The sequence below is a fragment of the Mustelus asterias genome, chromosome 14, assembly GCF_964213995.1.
Source record: "Mustelus asterias chromosome 14, sMusAst1.hap1.1, whole genome shotgun sequence".
NCBI classification, from domain to species: Eukaryota; Metazoa; Chordata; class Chondrichthyes; order Carcharhiniformes; family Triakidae; genus Mustelus; species Mustelus asterias.
The window spans coordinates 59957658-59979389 of NC_135814.1; the positions used below are offsets into that span (position 1 = coordinate 59957658).

A 21732-nucleotide genomic window follows, 5' to 3' on the forward strand; every position below is an offset into this window, starting at 1 on the left:
AAACAACCCGAGCCTAACCACCAGCCTCCCTTCACTTCTGAAATGCTTCAGCTCAAGCAACATCCTGGTGAATCTCCTCTGCACCCTTTCTAGTGTCATCACATCCTTCCTACAGTGCAGTGACCAGAGCTGCACACAGTACTCTAGCTGTGGCCTAACATGTGTTCTATACAGCTTCATCATAACCTCCCTACTCATATATTCTTTGTCTATATAACACAGTAGTTAAACTTTAAAAGTAATTTATTCACTGCAAAACACCTTAGAAGTTTCTGAGACCTTGCTAATGTGTCCAAAAAGGTCTAATTAATTACAAAACCAAATATTAGTTATTCTACATTCAACAATTCAAACTTGCATTTGAACTTCTAATTATTCAAAGATAAACTACAGATGCCAAGAGGGGTTACTCACCAACTTGATCCTTTGCTACAAGTGTAATTTCACGTGGCACGCTGAATCCAGTATCATTCTGTGCTCTTACTCTATAAGTGTATTCTTTTCCTTCCTCCAGATCATTTGTTGAAAATTGCAACCTCTTAGCTCTCATCAACTCTTTCCACTTGTCCTCTTGAACCATTACATCAACAGCATAAGCAGTAATTCGTGTTCCACCATCACTGATTGGTTTTTTCCATGTCAAAGTGCAAGATTTCTTGGACACAGCTGCAACCTTTAAGTCTTCCACAGGCCCAGGCTCTTCTATATAATGCAATGGATTGTTTAAGAGGAAAAAAATTACAGTACGCAGTTTTTTTTTGTCCAGTATTAAATCGTGAAAAGTAATCAATACTTTAATCCTTACCTGAAGCCTTCACTGCATCTTTCGTCTCACAAGGTTCGCCAATGCCATATTCATTTTCAGCTAGAACCCTGAAGTAGTAATATTTACCCTCTTCCAAATTAATAATTCTGAAACTTGTCTTGGAACACTCAGTTGCTACAGTTGACCATGCCTTTCTTTCAGCATCTCGTTTCTCTACTAAGTAATTTTTAACTGGACTGCCACCATCCACGAGAGGAGGATCCCATGATATAACGGCATAATCCTTTGATGTTTCTTTAACTATAAGATTAACTGGAGGACCAGGAGTATCTAATTAAAAAGTAAAGAAAAAAGTAAATGGTTGTCTCACTGAATAAAATAAATATAATCAACTCACTTTGTATTAATATTTTACTTTTCATGACAACGAAATAATTTGTAACAACTTACCAAGAACCTTCACAGTAAGTGTGTATGCTTTTGTTCCACTGCTATTTTGTAGAGTTAAGATGTACTTTCCAGCATCGTATCGATTCACATTTTCGCAGTACAACATTGTGTCATAGTCTGAAGTTCTGATTTCAAGTCCTTGTCTATCCTGTATGTTGGCATTCATTTTAGCCCAACTAATCTTTGGTGGAGGCCGGCCTCTCACTGGCACATAGATTCTCATTGTGACACCAGCACGCAATACAAGCACCTTCCTTAAGTCAGCATCAAGATCTGCTTCAGGGGGAACTGTTCAGAAAAAAGGTACATAACTCAATCTTCATTATTAAAAATCTCCCATATGTATCAAGATATGTTTCTGTGTTATCAAATTAATTCTACCAAACAGATTACAGAACCTGAGGCCACGATTGCTTCAGCCAGCTACATCCCTGAGAACATTTTCACTTCAACCTGTCTGGTCAATCAGATTCCAGAACCATTATCCCAGGAACTAATAATGTCCTATGCTACCTCTACAGTGTCATTTAGTTCAGTCACAAAAAATGCCAATTGTATTCATACAAAATTTGCTTCATCTACCTCACCATATACCTGTAAAATTATGTTTTTACATCATTAAGACAGAACAAATTGCACAAAAATAGTCTTAAACTTACTAAAAAAAAACTTACCCACAAAATTGCCATCTAACTTTACAACTCTTGAACATGTCCTCATTCCCATTATGATAAAGATCTGATTCTGTTAACACTATCCGATTAGAAAAAGGGCATCACTCTACACTATGGCACTACCCGACTCAAACCACATTCTTAAGGGTCAGTTGAAGAACATAAGGACACTTACAGCACGCCAAGGCATGCACGTCTGGTGCCAGTTTGAGCTGATCTCCAGCTGTCCAGGATATTTCAGCCCCTCTGTGGCGTGTTTTCCTGTGGTGAGTCATTAGGTGCTGGTGGGATCTTTGCATCCTGCCACAGTCTACAGACTTTTGCATAGTGCATCCACTTTGCCACCAGGGAACCTGCCACATGGTGGTGGAGGGGGGGGGGGGCGGGGGTTGGTGGTGGTTAACCTAAACCAGACCGGAAGATCCTGCTAGTGGGAAAGGCCAGAAAATACCACCCACTGACTCTGTAATAATGTTGCTGGATTTCAGACTACAAGTATCAAAAATATTTATTTATTTATCGCCATTAACCCATGTATTTAGAATGCAATAATTCTTCCATTTGAATAATGGAGAGAACATTTCAAAAGATAATACAAAGGCAAAATACTGCAAATGCTGCAAATTGTAAATAAACTTAAAAATGCTGGAGATACTGGAAAGGTTGGGCAGCATTTGTAGAACGTGAGACGGAGTTAACATAGTGGATCGATGACCTTTCATTAGAAAGTACTGTCTCCACATATTGCCTGACTTGTTGGGGATAATATAACGTTTTAATGACAATATTGAATTTGCTTCACAGAGTAATGAAAACTTACTCAAAATATCCTTGGCGGTATGTTTTTCTGGCACCTCAGTTGGATCACTGAAGCCTATTTTGTTCACTGCGCTTACGCGGAACTGATACTCAGTGCCTTCAGATAGTCCTGTAACAGTATAATGTCTCTCACGAAGATTCTTTGGTATATTGCATTTTGTCCAGTGTTCACCATCTGCACGCTTAACTTCAACTAGATATCCCAAAATTGGACTGCCACCATCATATGCTGGCTTACTCCAAGACAAACTGATAGTATTGCGAGTTGTATCAACAACTTTTGGGAAGGCAGGAGGTCCTGGAGGATCTGAATGGAAATAAAACAATTTCTATGAAAAAGTTCAACAAACAAGAGAGTAAAATATGGTGCTCATAAATATATATATATATATTTATTTATATATAAAGTCATATGTCTGCTTACACTGAGGATCAAGGGCAACCGCTGCTTTTGAAGATTCACTGGGTTTACCCGGTCCTGCTTTATTCAAGGCAATAACTCGATACTCATACTCAGTGCCTTCTTGAAGTCCTGTGGCTTTAACTGTCCTTTCTAAAACTGGTTTCCTGTTGACTTTTGACCAAGCAACAGACATTGCCTCACGTTTTTCTAACATATATCCAGTCACCGGAGATCCACCGTCATCTGCTGGGGCTTTCCAGCTCACAGTCATATGATCTTTTGTGATGTTGCTAATTATTGGAGCATCGCATGGCCCAGGTACATCTGTAAATAATACAATGCATTATGTTAAATAGTGCTTGCCTGTTTATCAATTAAAATCAAAAGTAGCTACAAAATTATAATGTGTTTTACTTACTGTAAGGATTCTTAGCAATGACTGGATGAGTAATGATTGGGTCACCAATTCCATACTTGTTCTCTGCACTGACACGGAACTGGTATTCATGTCCTTCTATCAGTTTTTCTATACCACACTGTGTAATCTGTAAATTCGCAGTAACTTGAGCCCAATTAGGACGGCTTGTCTCACGCTTATCAACAATGTAGTTAGTTATCTCAGCACCTCCATCCTCAAGAGGAGGTTCCCACTTCAGTGTAACACGATCTGAATAAATATTGCTAACTTTGATAGAAGCTGGTGGACCAGGTTTATCTATGAAAAACACAAAACATAATAATGCATTAAAAATTTGGAAAGATTATATTTTTAAAATTGAGTTAAAAATGAAACTAATCATTTGCTTTAAAATCTTGTTTTGTCAAGTTCGCAAAAAAATTACATTTATGAATTTGGAAGCTGTTAAATATATAGTTGAAAATTCACATACAATGGACACCAGATTCACTCATATCCTATGAAACATTTTAAAATACTTTTACCTAATACTTTCAGTTTTACATTAGCTGATTTGGATCCACTTGCATTCTCTGCCACAATAGTGTACTCTCCAGTTTCTTTCCTTTGTACACTATACAATTCGAGTGTGCACAGATTTCTTGCTCTGGCTATTTTAATGCCTTCACCAGACTTTAGTATGTTGCCTTCTTTCTTCCAGGTGATCTTTGGAAAGGGTTTTCCAAAGACATGAGCGTCTAAACAAACATTAAATCCAGCCTTCACCGTGATCAGAGACTTCATGGAGACACCCAAATCAATTCTTGGTGCAACTGTAATTTGAACAGAACACTTTAATATGAATAATATTTCTCAAGTAAAATAAAGTTAATATATTACATTTATCATCCTCTTTATGACATTGCAAGTTCTGCAAAATGAAAATCAGGCATAAAATAATACAACAAAGTGACATTCGTTCATACCGTGTTCTGCCACGATGGTCACTGGATCTGAAGGTTCAGATGGTCTGCTGATATTAACTACTGTCTTTGCAATGATCCTGAATTGATACTGGGCATGTTCTTCAAGATTGGTAACAGTGAATTCTTCAGTAGGTACATTTTGACAGTTGGTGTTGCATCGGATCCACTTATCACCAGGTAATTTACAGGCTTCAACATAATAACCAATTATTTTGCTTCCACCATCGTGTTTGGGCCTTGCCCAGATGAGAGAAACTGTACTATTCGTGACATCAATGGCTTCAGGTTTGCCTGGTGGATCTGTTGTAAAATATGGGTACATGTTTCTAAGTTTACACACAAAAACTTTAAGAAGTAAAATCTAAAGAATTTAAGATGATTATAAAAGTAACTTTTTCAAGATTTTTGGGAATACTTACCAACAGCTGTCCTAGCCGTTACAAACTCAGTTGGTTTACTAGGCTTGCTAGATCCAGCTCTGTTCAGTGCACTGACTCGGAAAGTATATTCTAGCCCTTCAATCAGTCCTGAACATGGGTACTCAATGGCACGGACAGATGTGTCATTTGCCTTTACCCAGAGAAGGCTATTTCTCTCTTTACGTTCAATAGCATATCCAGTGATGGGACTACCACCATCACTTTCTGGTCTATCCCATGCCAAAAATATGCATTCTTTGTTCACCTTTGTGACATGTGCGTTCCTTGGTTCACTGGGAACATCTGTATATAAAAATTTAAAAAATAACTTTCATCAGCTCTGAAGCCAGGTTTTATGTCTTAAAAAAATGCAGCCCAAACACTTTGTCATAGCTTACCAAATTGATATTTAGCAATCATTCTATCAGAGGTGAGAGGTTCCGAAATACCAAATCTATTTTCTGCGCGAGCACGGAACATGTACTCTTGTCCAGGGATAAGCTTCCCGATTCTACAATTTGTTTTTGTTACAGACGCCACAGCCGTAACCCAGTCACCACGGCTCAAATCACATTTCTCTACTACATAGTTTGTTATGTTGCTGCCACCATCTTCAAATGGAATATGCCAGTTCAGGCTGCAAGAATCAGCATCAATTTCTGAAATATCAAACGGTGGCTGTGGTGGTCCAGGAATATCTGAAAAACATTAAGTGCTCAGAGTGAAACGATGAAATAATGCTGCTTTGCAGAGCAGTATTAATGGAATACTATTTACACAGCTCTAATTCGTTCAAGTGCACAACCTTACATAGCCTTAGGACAGAGGAAACATTAAGAGCATTAGCATCTTTGAAAGTGGATAAATCACCAGAGCCAGATAAAATGTACCTCATGCTGTTAAAAGAAACTGGGGAGGAAATTGTGGAGGCTTTGATTATCATTTTCCAATCCTCACTGGATACAGAAGAGGCACAGGAGGGTTAGGGGTCTACTATTGTACCTTTGCTTAAAAAGGGAGTGAAGGATAGACAAAATAATTACAGGCTAGTCATTTTGACCCTTGGTAGTGGGCAAATTATTGGAATCAATTCTGAAGGGCAGGATAAACTGTCACTTCAAAAGGCGTAGATTAATCAAGGACAGTAAACATGGATTTGTTAAGTAAGGGAAGGTCATGTATGTGACTAATTTGATTGAATTTTGTGAGGAGGTACCAAGGAGGATTGGTCAGAGTGGTGCAATTGATGTGGCCTACATGGATTTTAGAAAGGCTTTTGACAAGGTCCTACATGGAAGACTGGTTAAAAAAAAAAGCCCATGTGATCCAGGGGGTGTAGCAAGTTGGATACAAAATTAGATTTGTGGCAGGAAGGTTGATGGATTTTCTTGTGAAGGCTGCTTCCAGTGGGGTTCCCCAGGGCTCAGTATTAGGTCTCCTGCTTTTTGTGGTATATATTAATGATTTGATGAAAATGTAGGGGAGGTTTGCAGATGACAAAAATTGGCTGTTAGGTTGGTAGTGAGGAGGATCGCTGGGGACTGCAGGAAGATATCAATGGACTGGTCAGGTGGGCAGAAAAGTGGCAAATGGAATTCAATCCAGAGAAGCTTGAGGGGATGCACTTGGGAAGGTGAAACATGGCAAAGTAGTACACAATTAATAGGAGGACACTGAAAGGTGTAGAAGGAATGCGAGATAATGAGTGAAAGTATACAGATCCCTGAAGGTAGCAGGACAGGGTGGTAAAATGGCTAAGGTGGCACATGGAATTCTTTTGCTTATTAGCTGAGGCACAGAATATAAGGGCAGGGAGGTTAAACTGAAACTATATGAAACATTAGTTAGGCCACAATTTGAGTAGTGTGTGCAGTTCTGATCACTGCATTAGAGAAAGGATACAGTTGCATTAGAGAGGCGTACTGGGGAAATTTATGAGGACATTGCCAGGACTGGAAAATTCCAGCTATGAGGAAAGATTGAATAGGCTGAGGTTCTTCTCCTTGGAATGCAGGAGTCTGAGGGGAGGTTTTATTGAGCTGTATAAAATTGAGAGGGGCCTGGATGGAGTTGATGGAAAGGGATTTTCCAGAGAGGACACTAACCAGGTGACACAAATCTAAAATGATTGGTAGAAAGATTAGTGGGTCAGTGAAGAAATATCTTTTCACCCAGAGGATTATGGGGCCTGGAACTCATTACCTCAAAAGGTGGAAGAGACAGAAACTCTCAACTCATGTAAGAAGTGCCTGGATTTGCATCTCAAGTGCTGTAATCTTCAGGGCTATGGGCCAAATGCTGGAAAGTGGGATTGCGGGGCGGCTTGTTTTCAGCTGGAAAAGAAGCGATGGGCCAAGTGGCCTCCTTCTGTGTGTAAACTTTCTATGATTACACAAAGTATCAAATATACATACCCATTATCACCACACGTATTTTCTGGGTGGCGATGCCGGAGCTATTTTCTGCAGAAAGATTGTAGTAGCCGCTATCTTTTCTGGTAACATCTTTAATGATAAGTACTGAAGTATCCTTTGTCTTATGTACAACCAGGCGACTAGATGGCATTACAATCTCTTCTCCTTTCATCCATTTGCAAACTGGTGCAGGCTTGCCAGCTACATGAGCTTCAATTCTAAGCTTCTGCCCGGCTTTGACCGTTATGAATTCAGGCATGATAATCTTTGGTGGCACTATTAAAAAAAAAGGCATTAATTCAATGTTAATGCAGGAGTGCGAACCTTTGTTAAAAACCTACATGCATCTTTAAAACATATCTCTGCCAATTTTCCAAGGACGCATTGTTAGCAAGAAGCTTCCCAATATTTCATAACTGCAGGCAACTGGTTAAATTCCCCACCAGCAACAAACAATCGGGGAATCAGTCCTAATATATCAGCATCTTAAATAACCTAACAATTACCGACAATAAATTATTTGTACTTTCTACCAATACAACATCAGTTCAGTTCCATTCCTTTGCTTTTGTGCCAAAAATTTGTAGGATTAAGCTCCACTCCAGGACTTGAACATAAGATTAGGAATGCAACTTCAGTGGAATACTAACTCAGTGCTGGATTGTTTGAGATGCTAATTTGATACTTTAAGATTGTTGAGCTGAAGCCCTGTTAAGGTATTCATTCAAAATATCATTGCTGTTGATGAGTTCTTGGCTGCAATTCTCTGGTCTCGTACTGCTATCCTGCCACTGCTGCCAGTGAGAAGGAAGAATTTGGCACTCAGCCAAATCTCCATTCACTGCAGAGGGACCGGAGAATCCCAGCCGCGGGTGAGGTTGGAGAATCCTGGCCCCTGTTTTTGCGAAAAATGGCTACCATGCTTGCCTGCAAAATTGTGGTTGCCGTATGTCAGAGTAATTCATTGCGTGTAAAACACTTTGAAATGTCTCTGAGAGGCACTATTTAAATACAATTTTTTTAAAAAAATTGAAGCTCTCTTGAAGAAGTCACAGTGGTTGAAATGACAGGTCTTTGACTTCATGGCTGAAAATGGTGACTGGGGAAAAGTTTGGTGGGGGAGTGTGTGTGTGCCTTTGCCTGCCAGACTGCACTAAATGGAAGCTCAGTGACGATCTCAATTTACATCTTTCAAAGAGGAAAGGAGGAAGAATGGACAGCACCTGCCAGTCCCATTTCTATAAACGTCGAGAAGCCTAATCGGGAAACTTTAAAAGGAGACCACTCCAAGAAGTGTGCCAGAAAAGACAGGAGTTCCTTTGGATTGCTGCCAGCCATTTCTTACCCTCCCCAGAATCTGCACCCTCCACCACCCCCAGTGACTAGTCATACATGCTAAGGATCTGAGTGCTACAATGGAAGGAAGGCAGTGAGCTGCAGCTTGGTAGCAGAACATTGATGAGGCACAAGTTTGAAAGTTGTTCAAGTTTCCTGATAGCTTTAATAGACTGCTGCTTAATCTGAAAGTCTTCAATCACAATTTTTCTTAAAAGTCTGTTTTTATTTTGGATCGAAATAATTAACTGTTTACTTACTCAGTTGTTCTTTAATTTCAAATAATCCTTCAGTTTCTCTGGGCAAGCTGGCTCCTACAATATTTCTAGCTGCAACTCTGAATTTGTATTTAATTCCTTCCTTAAGACCTGTTACAAGAATGGACAGTTCCTTGATTACAGAGTATTGTGTCCATTGCTTCTCAGATTGGCCTTCTTCTTGATACTCAATAATGTAACCATCAACTTTAGCTCCTCCATCTCTAATAGGTGGCAACCATGACAGTGAAGCACTGTTCTTCGTTATATCAATGACATCCAATTTCTTGGGTGGATCTGGTTCACCTAAAAATCAAATTGCAAACTGTTAGTTTGAGACTAATTGGTATCAATACTACCCAGAAAGGCTAATGATCACTCAAGGCATTTTGGCCAACCCAGCTCTTTTCTTTTTAGTTTAACAGGAAAATTGCAAAAAAATAAATTACTCACTGATTGGATCCCTTGCCAAAATAGGTTTGGCAGTATCTTTTGGAACCCCGGGTCCATATTGATTGACAGCAGTTACTCTGAAATAGTATTCGCATCCAGGTGCCAGGCCAGTCACTTTGAAACTAGTTTTCTTCAAATCTTGTATCACTGCACCCCAGGTCTTTCTGTCCGCTTCCCGCTTCTCCACGATATAGTGGGTCACTTGGCTACCTCCGTCATTTTCAGGTGGTGACCAGGACAAATGACATGTTGTTTTTGTAACATCTGAAGCTTCAAATTCTGAGACAGGTCCAGGTGTATCTAAAAACAAAAAGCCAAATTTGATAAAAATCAAGACTTTATTTTAGAAAAATAAAGCACAGAAGCAGCCCATCGAGTCTATGCCAGTTCTTTTGAAGAGCAAACACATGAATTAGGAGCAGGAGTAGGCCATTCAGTCCTTCAAGCCTACTCTGCCATTCAATAAGATGATTCAACCCCATATTCCTGCCCAGCTCCGAGTTAACTAAAACTCTATCTTGCTCTACCTTAAAAGTATTCAAAGACTATGGGCGGAGTTTTCCTGTCCCACCCACCATGGGAATTGTAGCAGGCAGGAGTGGACCATGCAAAGGTCCATTCACCTTGGTAGGAATTTCCAGCCTTGGGGTGAGCGCGACCGGAAAATTTCACCCTCTGTTTCCACTGCCTTTTGAGAAAGAGAGTTCCAGGGATTTATGACCCTCTAGGAGAAAAGATTCTCCTCATTTCTGTCTTAAATGAGCGAAGGTGCCGGGCAAGAAACCAATTTTTAGGCCCACGCGCTATTCTCTGGGATTGGTGTGATCTGTGCTGGGGTGGCAAGGTCAGAAAATTACCTACATTAAACTGACTAGTCTGTAATTGTCAAAGTTATTTTGCACTTTCTTAAACAGGTCTCATTTCTTCTGACATCACTCCCGTATCTAAGGAGGATTGACATATTCTGGCCAGCCCCTCCACAATTTCTCCCCCTTTGTTTGCTCAGCATTCCCATCTAGACCATGTGAACTATTCACTTTATGTCAACCATAGAACCATAGAAAATTACAGCTCAGAAACAGGCCTTTTGGCCCTTCTTGTCTGTGCCGAATCATTTTTTGCCTAGTCCCACTGACCTGCACTTGGACCATATCCCTCCACACCCCTCTCATCCATGAACCCGTCCAAGTTTTTCTTAAATGTTAAAAGTGACCCCGCATTTACCACTTTATCCGGCAGCTCATTCCACACTCCCACCACTCTCTGCGTGAAGAAGCCCCCCCTAATATTCCCTTTAAACTTTTCTCCTTTCACCCTTAACCCATGCCCTCTGGTTTTTTTCTCCCCGAGCCTCAGCGGAAAAAGCCTGCTTGCATTCACTCTATCTATACCCATCAAAATCTTATACACCTCTATCAAATCTCCCCTCAATCTTCTACGCTCCAGGGAATAAAGTCCCAACCTATTCAATCTCTCTCTGTAACTCAGCTTCTCAAGTCCCGGCAACATCCTTGTGAACCTTCTCTGCACTCTTTCAATCTTATTTACATCCTTCCTGTAACTAGCTGACCAAAACTGTACACAATACTCCAAATTCGGCCTCACCAATGCCTTATATAACCTTACCATAACACTCCAGCTTTTATACTCGATACTCCGATTTATAAAGGCCAATGTACCAAAGGCACTCTTTATGACCCTATCCACCTGTGACGTCACTTTTAGGGAATTCTGTACCTGTATTCCCAGATCCCTCTGATCAACTGCACTCTTCAGAGTCCTACCATTTACCCTGTACGTTCTTCTTTGGTTTGTCCTTCCAAAGTGCAATATCTCACACTTGTCTGAGTTAAATTCCATTTGCCATTTTTCAGCCCATTTTTCTAGTTGGTCCAAATCCCTCTGCAAGCTTTGAAAACCTTCCTCACTGTCCACTACACCTCCAAGCTTTGTATCATCAGCAAACTTGCTGATCCAATTTACCACATTATCATCCAGATCATTGATATAGATGACAAACAACAATGGACCCAACACCGATCCCTGCGGCACACCACTAGTCACAGGCCTCCACTCAGAGAAGCAATCCTCCACAACCACTCTCTGGCTTCTTCCATTGAGCCAGTGTCTAATCCAATTTACTACCTCCCCACGTATACCTAGCGACTGAACCTTCCTAACTAACCTCCCATGAGGGACCTTGTCAAAGGCCTTGCTGAAATCCAGGTAGACAACATCCACCGCCTTCCCTTCATCCACTTTCCTGGTAACCTCCTCGAAAAACTCTAATAGATTGGTCAAACATGACCTACCACACACAAAGCCATGTTGACTCTCCCTAATAAGTCCCTGTCTATCCAAATATTTGTAGATCCTATCCCTTATCACACCTTCCAATAACTTGCCCACCACCGACGCCAAACTTACTGGCCTATAATTTCCCAGATTTCTTTTCACGTTCCTCCTCTTTGGCTATTCTGATTTCTTCAGTATCACAACAACCTCCTTTGTACCTCAGCCAAGCCATCTGCCTCAACCAATGGCTCCCCATTTTGTTCCTCTGACAAACCTTCCATTGTTGATATGCCTTTGACAATGTTTGGATTCTCATTTATGTTAGCTGCCAATCTGTTCTCATAATCTTCCTTCACCCGTCTTATTTTCTTTTCTCACTTCTCTGTACTTTTTATATTCTCTGTTTTATTATCAAACTGACATCTGCCAAAAGCCCCTTACTGATTCATCCTATTAATGCTTTTTTAAGCATTAGCAAACAGATCCAAACAGATTTAGCATTGGTTGCCCTCTCCTTGTTCCTTTTGGGAATACATATAGATTACCTGAACCATCTCTTTTAAGATCAGCCATTGCACCATTGTATTTGACTCTGCCAGTTTTGATTCCAATTTACCTGAGCCAAGTCCTTGCTCAATTCACCAAAATGAACTCTTCCTTATTTGAGTATTTTTATTCTATGTTGCTACTTGTCCTTCTCCACAATATCTAAGCTCACTATATCTATGCTCATTATTCCTGAGATGCTTCCCCCCACTGTGATATTTTTCACTTGGCCCATTACTTTCCCCAGGACTAAATCCAGCAATGATTCCGTCCTCATTGGGCAGAAAACGTATTGATTAAGGGAGCTCTCCTGAACAAACTTCAAAAATTCCTTCCCTACGATCAAGTTAGATCAGAAAGCATCCAAAACAAAAAGAGAATGCATATTACTCACCAAGAACTTTAACATTCACAAACACTGCCTTTTCGCCTGCTGCGTTTACAAGTGTCAGTGAATATTTGCCAGAATCGTCACGAGTACTGTCAGGAATGACGAGAAAAGCCATTGTGTCAATTAAGTCCACTTGACCCTTTCTGACGACGTTATCTATTCCTATTCTCCTCCAGCTGACTTTAGGTGCAGGTCGGCCTCTGATAGTGGCAAACAATCTGATCGGACATCCTGCTCTGACAGTGACAACCTTTCTCAGGCTTGCATCTAAATCAATCTCTGGTGGTTCTGGAAAAAAAAATATTAGTTTGGTGTGAGAAATCATTTTGCCATCAAAAAATATTACTACATTTAAAAAAGTTTTAATTACATCACATAGGAGGTAAAGGGCAAAATGCAGTGCCTACCCAGTATCTCCTTTGGTGATACTGCTTCCTTCAGTTCAGCAGGGCGACCAATTCCAACCTGGTTCTGAGCAGAAACTCTAAATTCATATTCTTCTTTCTCATTAAGGCTGGTCATGGTAAATTGAGTAAGGACAAGCTGAGCTGGAACGTTACATTTCTTCCATCCTTCTTCGGGTAATTTGCTGACACCTTTTGGTCTCATTTCAACAACATAACCAATGATGGGAGAACCACCGTCATACACTGGCTTTGTCCAGCCAAGGGAAATGGAGGTCTTTGTACTATCAACCACCTTTAGACCAGTTGGAGGGCCAGGAGGTTCTGTGCACAGAAAGATAGGAAATGAGTCAGGAGAAATTTATAGAGTGACAAGGAATTAAAATATTTGCACTTTGAGAATTTTTAAAAATGTTATAATATATAAATACCTATTGGATCCTTTGCTATTGCCAGTTTTGATGGCGGGCTTGGGTCTCCTAATCCAACTTCATTTTCAGCTTTGACACGGAACTGGTATTCACGTTCAGGAGTCAGATTTGTAACCTTCATGCGTCTCTCTGGGATTGAACTCTTGGTGACTGGAATCCATCTAATAGCTCGTTTCTCTTTCTTCTCCAGTATATATCCTGTGATTGATTTTCCACCATCATCTTCTGGTGCATTCCAAACGACTGTCATTTCTTCCTTGCTAACTTTAGTGACCTCTGGTGCATCTGGAGGACCAGGTCTATTAAACTGTGTCTTAGCTACAATTGGCATTGTTTCTGTTGGTGGACCTGTGCCTATTTTGTTTTCTGCACGTACCCTGAAGATATATTCGTTTCCTTCAATAAGACGAGTAACATTTGCATATTCGGCAATTATAGAAGAGGAGAACATGGACCAGACCATTCTCTTGCTTTCACACTTCTCTAGAACATAGTTTTGAATTTCACAACCACCATCATCTGCTGGTGGGTCCCAGCTGACTCTACACCTATCACTTGCAATGCCAGAGACCTTCAAGTTTCTGACTTCACTTGGCACATCCAAAACATTCACGGTAGCATATGCTGTGAAGCTACCTGCTGGATTAGTTGCAGTGATTACATATTTGCCGCTGTTTTCACGTTTAGATTTAGTTATAGTGAGTTTGGATGCGTCAGCAGTTGTTTCAATCTTAGCTCGAGGTGATCTGCTAAGATCAACTGCATCTTTGTCCTTTACCCAAACAACTTCTGGTTGAGGCTTGCCTCTGAGAGATCCCTCAATTCTGATGGTGTCACCTGCTTTTACAGTTAGCACTCCAGTCAGCTTTAGATCCAAGACTGGTTTCTGTATTTCTGGCTTAACAATGATATAATCTGTCTTCACCCAGTTGCTTTCACCACCTTCATTCTTTGTTTGAACTCTAAACTGATAGGTCTGGTTCTCAATACATCGGTCAGCCATGAAACTAGTGTCTTTAATACTTCCTTTGTGTAATCTTTCCCATTCAGCTGAATCCTTTAACTTTCTTTCAACATGATAAGATAGATTAGGACTACCACCATCATAGTCGGGTCGCCTCCAATTAAGCAGGACAAATGTCTTTCCTATATCAGCAACGTGAAAGTTTTCAGGTTCTCCAGGTCTTTCAATGGGATCGATGGCTAAAATTGGTGTTTTGGTTTCAATGGTTGGACCTAGTCCTACTTTGTTTTCTGCACACACGCGGAAGAAGTATTCATGATTTGTTGTAAGTGGAACTTTGACCACACGTTTAGTCAAATCAGATGAGATCACAGACCATCCTCTCTGGCTGGGATGACGATTTTCTGCTATGTAGTTAGTAATTTCTGAGCCTCCATTATCATCTGGATTTTCCCAGGCAAGCATACAGGAATCTTTAGTGACATAGCTTACCTTGATGTTCTTACAAGGGCCAGGTCTATCAAGTACATTGACGACAACAGCAGCTTGTGCATGTCCACTACTATTTTTAGCAACAACAATATATTTACCATAGTCAGCTCTGGTTGCCTCTTTAATCAAGAGCTGTATAACAGGGTAATCATTATTCATCTTTACACGTTTGTCATCAGAAAGCATTTTGCCTTCTTTTGACCATGTGATTTCTGGATCCGGTCTGCCTTTAACACGGCCAGTTATGCTAATTGTTTGTCCCACACGAACTGTGACCAGCTCACGACAAACAATATCAAGTTCTATCTCTGGAGGATGAAGGATGTCCTTTGTAATTACAGATTCTGGTAGTTCTCTTGGTTCACCTTCACCAATAATATTGGCAGCCTTTATGCGGAATCGATATTCATTACCTTCGATAAGACCAGGTACTCTAAAAGCACATTGCCCGATTAAGTTATCTTTATTAATTCTATTCCACTGTGTAGTACTTGCCTTCTGACATTCTACAATATATCCTAAGATTGGGCTACCCCCATCCTTGGTGGGCTTTGTCCAGACTAAGTCAACAGATTCTCTTGTCTTGTCTTTCAGTTTAGGATTGATTGGTGGTCCCGGTGGTCTAATAGGACGCTTTGCTGAGACTGGATCAGAGATTGGTGATGGCTTACTTAGACCAGCAATATTTTCAGCAAATATTCTGAATTCGTACACATTTCCTTCAAAAAGTCCAACCGTTCTCATTTTTAGATCCAATACTGGCGTCTTATTCACCCGTATCCATTTACCAGTTGTTTCTCTGCGTTCCATAATGTAACCAATAATTGGGCTGCCACCATCGTACTTTGGTATGCCCCAGGAAACTGTTACAGCATTTTCTGTGATATCATAAACAATTGGTTTAGTGGGTGGGCCTGGAACATCAAACATGTACTTGGCAACAGTGGGTTTAGACTCGAGTGGTTCACCAATGCCAATTTTGTTTTCTGCTCGAACACGCATAATGTATTCGCACCCTTTCTGAAGACGGGGAATTTTAACTTGCGTGCTTGTGCTTCCAGAGCTAACAACACCCCAGGTTTCCTTCCTGGTTTCTCGTTTCTCAACAATGTAATTGATGATGGGACTTCCACCATCATCCTTAGGTGGGCGCCAAGAGATAATCATGTGCTGTGGTGTTACTTCAAGGATATTGATTGGGCCAACTGGAGGACCAGGAACATCCAGGACTGTTAAATGTAGACCCACTGTCTTGCTGCCAGCTGGATTGGAAACAGTAAGTATATATTCACCAGTATGTTTTCTGGTACAATCCTTAATAGTGAGTACTGTTGAATAGTTGTCAGTATCGATTTTGTAATTGCCTTCTGATTTAATCTCAGTACTGTCAAAGACCCACTTCGCTGAAGGAGGAGGAATACCTCTCATCAAAGCAGGAAGTCTGACTGTGCTTCCAGCCTTTACAACAAGACCTTCAATCAGCTTCACATCTATATCCACTGATGGGGATACTATAAAACAAAAGCATATAGGAAACCAATGAGTATCATGAAAAATGAATTGCAGATTGAATGCAATGGAAAACACAAAGCAAATGATTTGAGTCAATGTAACTAACTAACCTAATTTCTCCTGGCAGAGGATAGGTACGGTTGTATCTGGCCGACCAAGCCCAGCTGCATTTTGAGCTTTAACACGGAACTTGTATGTCTTTCCTTGTTGTAAACCAGTTACGACACATTCTGGTATGCTAACAGTCTTGAATTTAATCCAATCTTGCGCTCCATCCTCCTGGTATTCAACTAAAAATCCTGTGATTTCAGAACCTCCATCACGATCTGGATAATTCCAAAGAAGAGACACTTCTGTCTTGTCCACGTCAACATGGTGTAAGTTCTTCGGTGGGCCAGGTGGAGCTATCAAAAAAAGATGATAACATGACAATTTAGCTGTTGTGAACTGGGACGGAAGTTGTGAGTGAAAAGTTAATTTCGACAAATGAGAACTTACATATTGGATCAATTGCCTTTATAGGTTTCGTTGATTCAATGAAGCTACTTCTACCGTATTGATTTTCAGCAGCCACACGGAACAAATACTGAGTGCCTTCCATTAAGTACCTAGCCATAACACTGTGCTTTTTGGTTGTGGATGAGACAGGGACCCACTGAGGAGCTGCAACATCTTTTTTCTCAATTACATAGTTGGAGATAACAGCACCACCATTGTCTTCTGGTTCTTTCCATGTCAGGTAGCATGAATCTCTTCTTACTTCACTGATATTCAGGTTACGCGGTGGACCAGGCTTATCTGAAAATAATTAATGTATTCTTAATATTGTAATTACATGAAAAAAGACAAATAGATGAAAATTGAATTAAATACACAGATTGTTCCTACAATCTTTATGCTCTGCTGTATTACCTAATACTGTAACTATACACGTAGCACTCTTGCTTCCAGCTTCATTTTCGGCAGTGAGTGTGTAATTTCCACTGTCAGCTCTAACAGTATTACGGATTTCAAGCTTGCTCCTAACAGGAGTAATTTCAATATCAGCTTTCATCGGTACTTCCAAGTCATTCTTTTTCCATGTGATCTTTGGAAATGGCATTCCCTTTATGGTTGCACTGAGGGTTAAAGTAGCCCCTGCTTTTAGGTTCACATTACGAGTCATGTTCGCATCCACAAACAATTCAGGTGCCTCTGTAAAAGGAAGAAATGGCCTTTGAGTGAACAGAATCAACCACATAAAACAGGATTAAGAGTAAAATTCTTGATCGTGGGATGATCCACACTGTATTCCTATAACACACTCACCAAGCCTGTCTTTTGCTTCAACTGGGTCGCGGACATAGGCCGGATCCGACATACCAGCCTGGTTGACTGCCATCACCCGGAATTTGTATGTATCACCTTCTGTCAGACCCGTCACCTGCAAATGAGTGTCAGGGCAGGAATCCGGTGTTTGATTCGCTTTCTTCCAATCTTCATCACCAACTTTCTGATACTCCACTAAGTAACCTAATATTTTCCCTTTTCCATCATGGCGTGGTGGTAGCCAAGATAAATCAACAGTAGATTTGGTTTTGTCCACTGCTTCGGGGTTAATGGGTGGGCTTGGTTTGACTGAATAAAAACAGTTAAAAGCATGGTCAATGTAAATCAGAACACATACATTACAAAAGTTATTTTAAAGGAAAAAAGAAATTGGGTGTATATATTTTGACATACCAATTGGATCTTTTGCAAAGATGGGGTTGGATGGTGGACTAGGATCACCAACTCCTATTTCATTTTCTGCTGAAACGCGGAATTCATATTCACAGCCTTCAAGCAGGTCAGTTACTTTGAACTGAGTGTCTGGATAAATTGGCTCCCTGGATACTTTTGCCCAGCGATTGGACATGGTTTCTTTCTTTTCCACAATATATCTAGTGATAGGTTTTCCACCGTCACGTGGTCTATTCCAAACCACCACAACAGAATCCTTAGTCACATCTTTTATAGTTGGTTGTTCTGGTGCTTCAGGGACCCCTTTAGAGAAAATAATGAAAACGGATTAAGAAAAATAAAAACAAAGATTTCTCCCTCACTATTAATGTTTTGTAAACTTGTGAATAAAATAGGAAAGAGACACCTTTGTTGTGTGCAACACTTATAACTAAAATGATTTTAATATCAAAACCATAAAATATTTAATACAATATTGAATACGAAATCAGAATTCTACCTTCCTTTAGGTGGACCCAGTTAGGAGAAAACAAGACTCTTAGGGCCTAATTTTACCATTTTCATTCCAGTGCTGAATCTGGGTGCAATTCAGATCCGACTTGGAAATCTGTTTTCAGGGGCCCCCATACGCACTCAGCCTGAAGAAAAATCGTGAGTCCCATTTGCGCTGTGGGCGGGGCTGAGCGCGTCCAGAATGATCGGGGCTCTGAACTACGCATGCGCAGTTAGAAAAAAATTTGAAAAAGCGCGCCCCGTGTCAGATCGCTCCCGGGCCACAAAAAGCGGAGAAAATGGCCCGGGAGCGAAAGGCGTGAGCGATGGCATCACTGTCCCCCTTATCCACCCACCCCCCTCTACCCAGACCGATCGCGACCCGCTGCCCCCTTCCCCCCCACCGATCGCCCGCAGAGTGGCAGCGGACCCCCCTGCCACCCCCCTCCCCCATCCCACCAGAAATCCATCTGGCCTCCCCCCCCCTACCAGAGATACATCTTACCCGCCTCCCTCCTCCCCCCCACCAAGAATGATCTCACCTCATTTCCACCCCCCTCCCCAGAGAATGATCTGGCCTCACTCCCCCCCCCCCGCCCCCAGAGGAACAACTAACCTGCCTCCTCCTCCCTCCACCCCCCCCCCCACCAGACAACGATCAGGCCTCCCTCCCCCCCACCAGACTTACATCTGACCCCTCTCCTCCTCCCCCCCACCCCTCTCCCCAAACCAGACAACGATCTGGTTCCCCCCCTCACCGGACAATGATCAGCCCTCCCCACCTCCCCCACCCGACAATGATCGGCCCTCCCCACCTCCCCCACCTGACAATGATCAGCACTCCCCACCTCCCCCACCCGACAATGATCGCCCCCCCCCACCCGACAATGATCGCCGCCCCCACCCGACAATGATCGCCCCCCCCACCCGACAATGATCGCCCCCCACCCGACAATGATCGCCCCCCACCCGACAAGGATCGCCCCCCACCCGACAAGGATCGCCCCCCCCCACCCGACAATGATCGGCCCTCCCCACCCCCCACCAGACAATGATCGGCCCTCCTCACCCCCCCCACCCAACAATGATCAGCCCTTCCCAAGCCCTCCACCAGACAACGATCGGCTGTTCCCCCCCCTGCCACCAATCACCCCTACCCCCCCACAACCAGACAACGATCTGGCCTCCCTCCCTCCCCCCAAACCAGACAATGATCTGCCCCCCCCCCACCCGACAACGATCTGCCCTCCACCTACCCCCCCCCACACCGGACAATGATTGGCCCTCCCCCCCACCCAACCAGACAACAATCTATCCTCACTACCCCCCCCCCCCACCCGCCCCCCCCAGAGAATGATCTGGCCTCATTCCCCTCCCTCCCCCAACCGAAGAATGATCTGACCCGTCTCCCCGCGAATCGGATCGTGGCCATTCCCGGGTCTCGGTAAAGTGGGCATCTGTGCGGACGTGGGCGTGGATCGCGTTAATGGCCTCACACCCAACTTTACCACATTTTCGCGCCCGAAAACGGGCAAGACGCAATGGTAAAATAGGGCCCTTAATTTGCTTTATTGAGCACTTGTTTGTTTTTCTGTTTCACTTAATATATTAATGAGAAAATTCGAAAGTCCAGTACTTACTAAAACGATCTCTGGCTTTCATTTCTTCTGAAAGCAATGGATCACTGATTCCATACATGTTTTCAGCATAGATACGAATAATATAATCTCTGCCCTCAATTAATTTTGGAACTTTGCAAGTTGTTTTAATAGTTGAAGAAGTAACAGGCATCCAAAGTTCTCGGTTTGTATCTCTTTTCTCAACAATATAATTAGTGATCATACTGCCTCCATCATCAAGTGGCGGTTTCCAGGAAATAACCATGTGATCTCTATGAACTTCATGGAACTCAACTGGGCCAACTGGAGGTAGAGGACGATCTGAAAAAAAACCCATTTGGTTTCAATCCTGTTTCCTGCTTACAAGATTTTAAACTGAAAAAGCAGAAAAATAACTAACTTACCAACAACAGTCACTTGACAGAGACCCTTTCGTACCCCTGTGCTGTTCTCCACAACCACACAGTATTTACCAGAGTCATCACGAACACCTTTCAGGATTCCCAGACACAGTTTTGACGGTGTAGTGTTTATCTTTAGGCGGTTGGTTTCTTCAACTGCATCATCATCCTTCAGCCAAGAAACCTTTGGAGCAGGTTTCCCTTTATATGTTCCAGTCAGGCTGAAAGATTCACCAACGCGCACAACAAATTTGTCGCGGAAATCCAGCTCAAGTGTCGGTGGTTCTAAAGATAATAATACAATTATTGCCTTTCTGGAAGAAAAGAGATATTTCTTAAAACATTTTTGAAAGAAGTCTTACCAAGTTGATCCTTGCAGGTGATTGGTTTTGTGCAGAATGATGGTTTGCCCTGTCCAACTACGTTCACTGCACTGACACGGTACTCGTAAGTGTCACCTTCCTTTAATCCATTATGTTTGTAAACCCGATTTAACAATTTCTCTTTAGTAAGCTTGATGAACTTCTCTTTGCCAATAAGACGGCCCTCAAGAACATACATTGTAATGTCTGCGCCACCGTCGTATTTAGGAGGGTTCCATTTCAAGCTAACTGATTGCTTCGTGACTGCTGCCACTTCAAGATCTTCAGGGCGTTCAGGGACAGCTGCAAGTTAGGAAAAATATATTAAAATTAATATATTCAGTGGTTACAATTGATTTCTTTAAGACGCAAAGATGGGAAGAAAAACATGCAACTAGAAACATTACTTACACATTGGTTCTTTAACCATGATTTCTTGTGCTGACTGCACCCAGGGGCCCATGCCTATGATATTTTCAGCTGCAATTCTGAAGAAATAACTACTTCCTTGAATTAGACCCTGAACGATAGCATTCTGTCTTGTGACTGTGTATGAGACAGGGGACCAGCCTCGTCGTTCAGCTTCACGTTTTTCAATGATATAATTGGTGACAGCAGATCCACCATCATCATCTGGAAAGAACCAGGTCAATTTGCACGAATCATTTGTCAGGTTTTCACAGCGGAAAGGTTCGCCAACGGGCCCAGGAACATCTGCAATTCAAAAA

The 21732-nt window shown here is 41.9% G+C and overlaps 1 protein-coding gene across 1 annotated transcript in view; it reads right to left on the reverse strand.

Annotated features, from left to right (window-relative positions):
- The window catches only part of LOC144503721 (titin-like), a 350880-nt gene that overhangs the window by 59835 nt on the left and 269313 nt on the right, over window positions 1-21732 (reverse strand). The window contains exons 211-235 of the mRNA XM_078228491.1: window positions 21416-21718; window positions 21005-21307; window positions 20646-20927; window positions 20263-20562; window positions 18131-18433; window positions 17717-18025; window positions 17321-17602; window positions 16907-17206; window positions 16519-16812; window positions 13441-16407; window positions 13013-13333; window positions 12609-12893; window positions 9374-9673; window positions 8924-9226; window positions 7329-7604; window positions 5313-5612; window positions 4915-5217; window positions 4496-4795; window positions 4055-4342; window positions 3531-3827; window positions 3134-3436; window positions 2711-3016; window positions 1217-1504; window positions 806-1096; window positions 415-702 (exon numbers count right to left, since the gene is read on the reverse strand). Coding sequence (XP_078084617.1) covers window positions 415-702; window positions 806-1096; window positions 1217-1504; window positions 2711-3016; window positions 3134-3436; window positions 3531-3827; window positions 4055-4342; window positions 4496-4795; window positions 4915-5217; window positions 5313-5612; window positions 7329-7604; window positions 8924-9226; window positions 9374-9673; window positions 12609-12893; window positions 13013-13333; window positions 13441-16407; window positions 16519-16812; window positions 16907-17206; window positions 17321-17602; window positions 17717-18025; window positions 18131-18433; window positions 20263-20562; window positions 20646-20927; window positions 21005-21307; window positions 21416-21718 — 10092 coding nt within the window. The remainder of the gene's footprint in view (window positions 1-414; window positions 703-805; window positions 1097-1216; window positions 1505-2710; window positions 3017-3133; window positions 3437-3530; window positions 3828-4054; window positions 4343-4495; window positions 4796-4914; window positions 5218-5312; window positions 5613-7328; window positions 7605-8923; window positions 9227-9373; window positions 9674-12608; window positions 12894-13012; window positions 13334-13440; window positions 16408-16518; window positions 16813-16906; window positions 17207-17320; window positions 17603-17716; window positions 18026-18130; window positions 18434-20262; window positions 20563-20645; window positions 20928-21004; window positions 21308-21415; window positions 21719-21732) is intronic.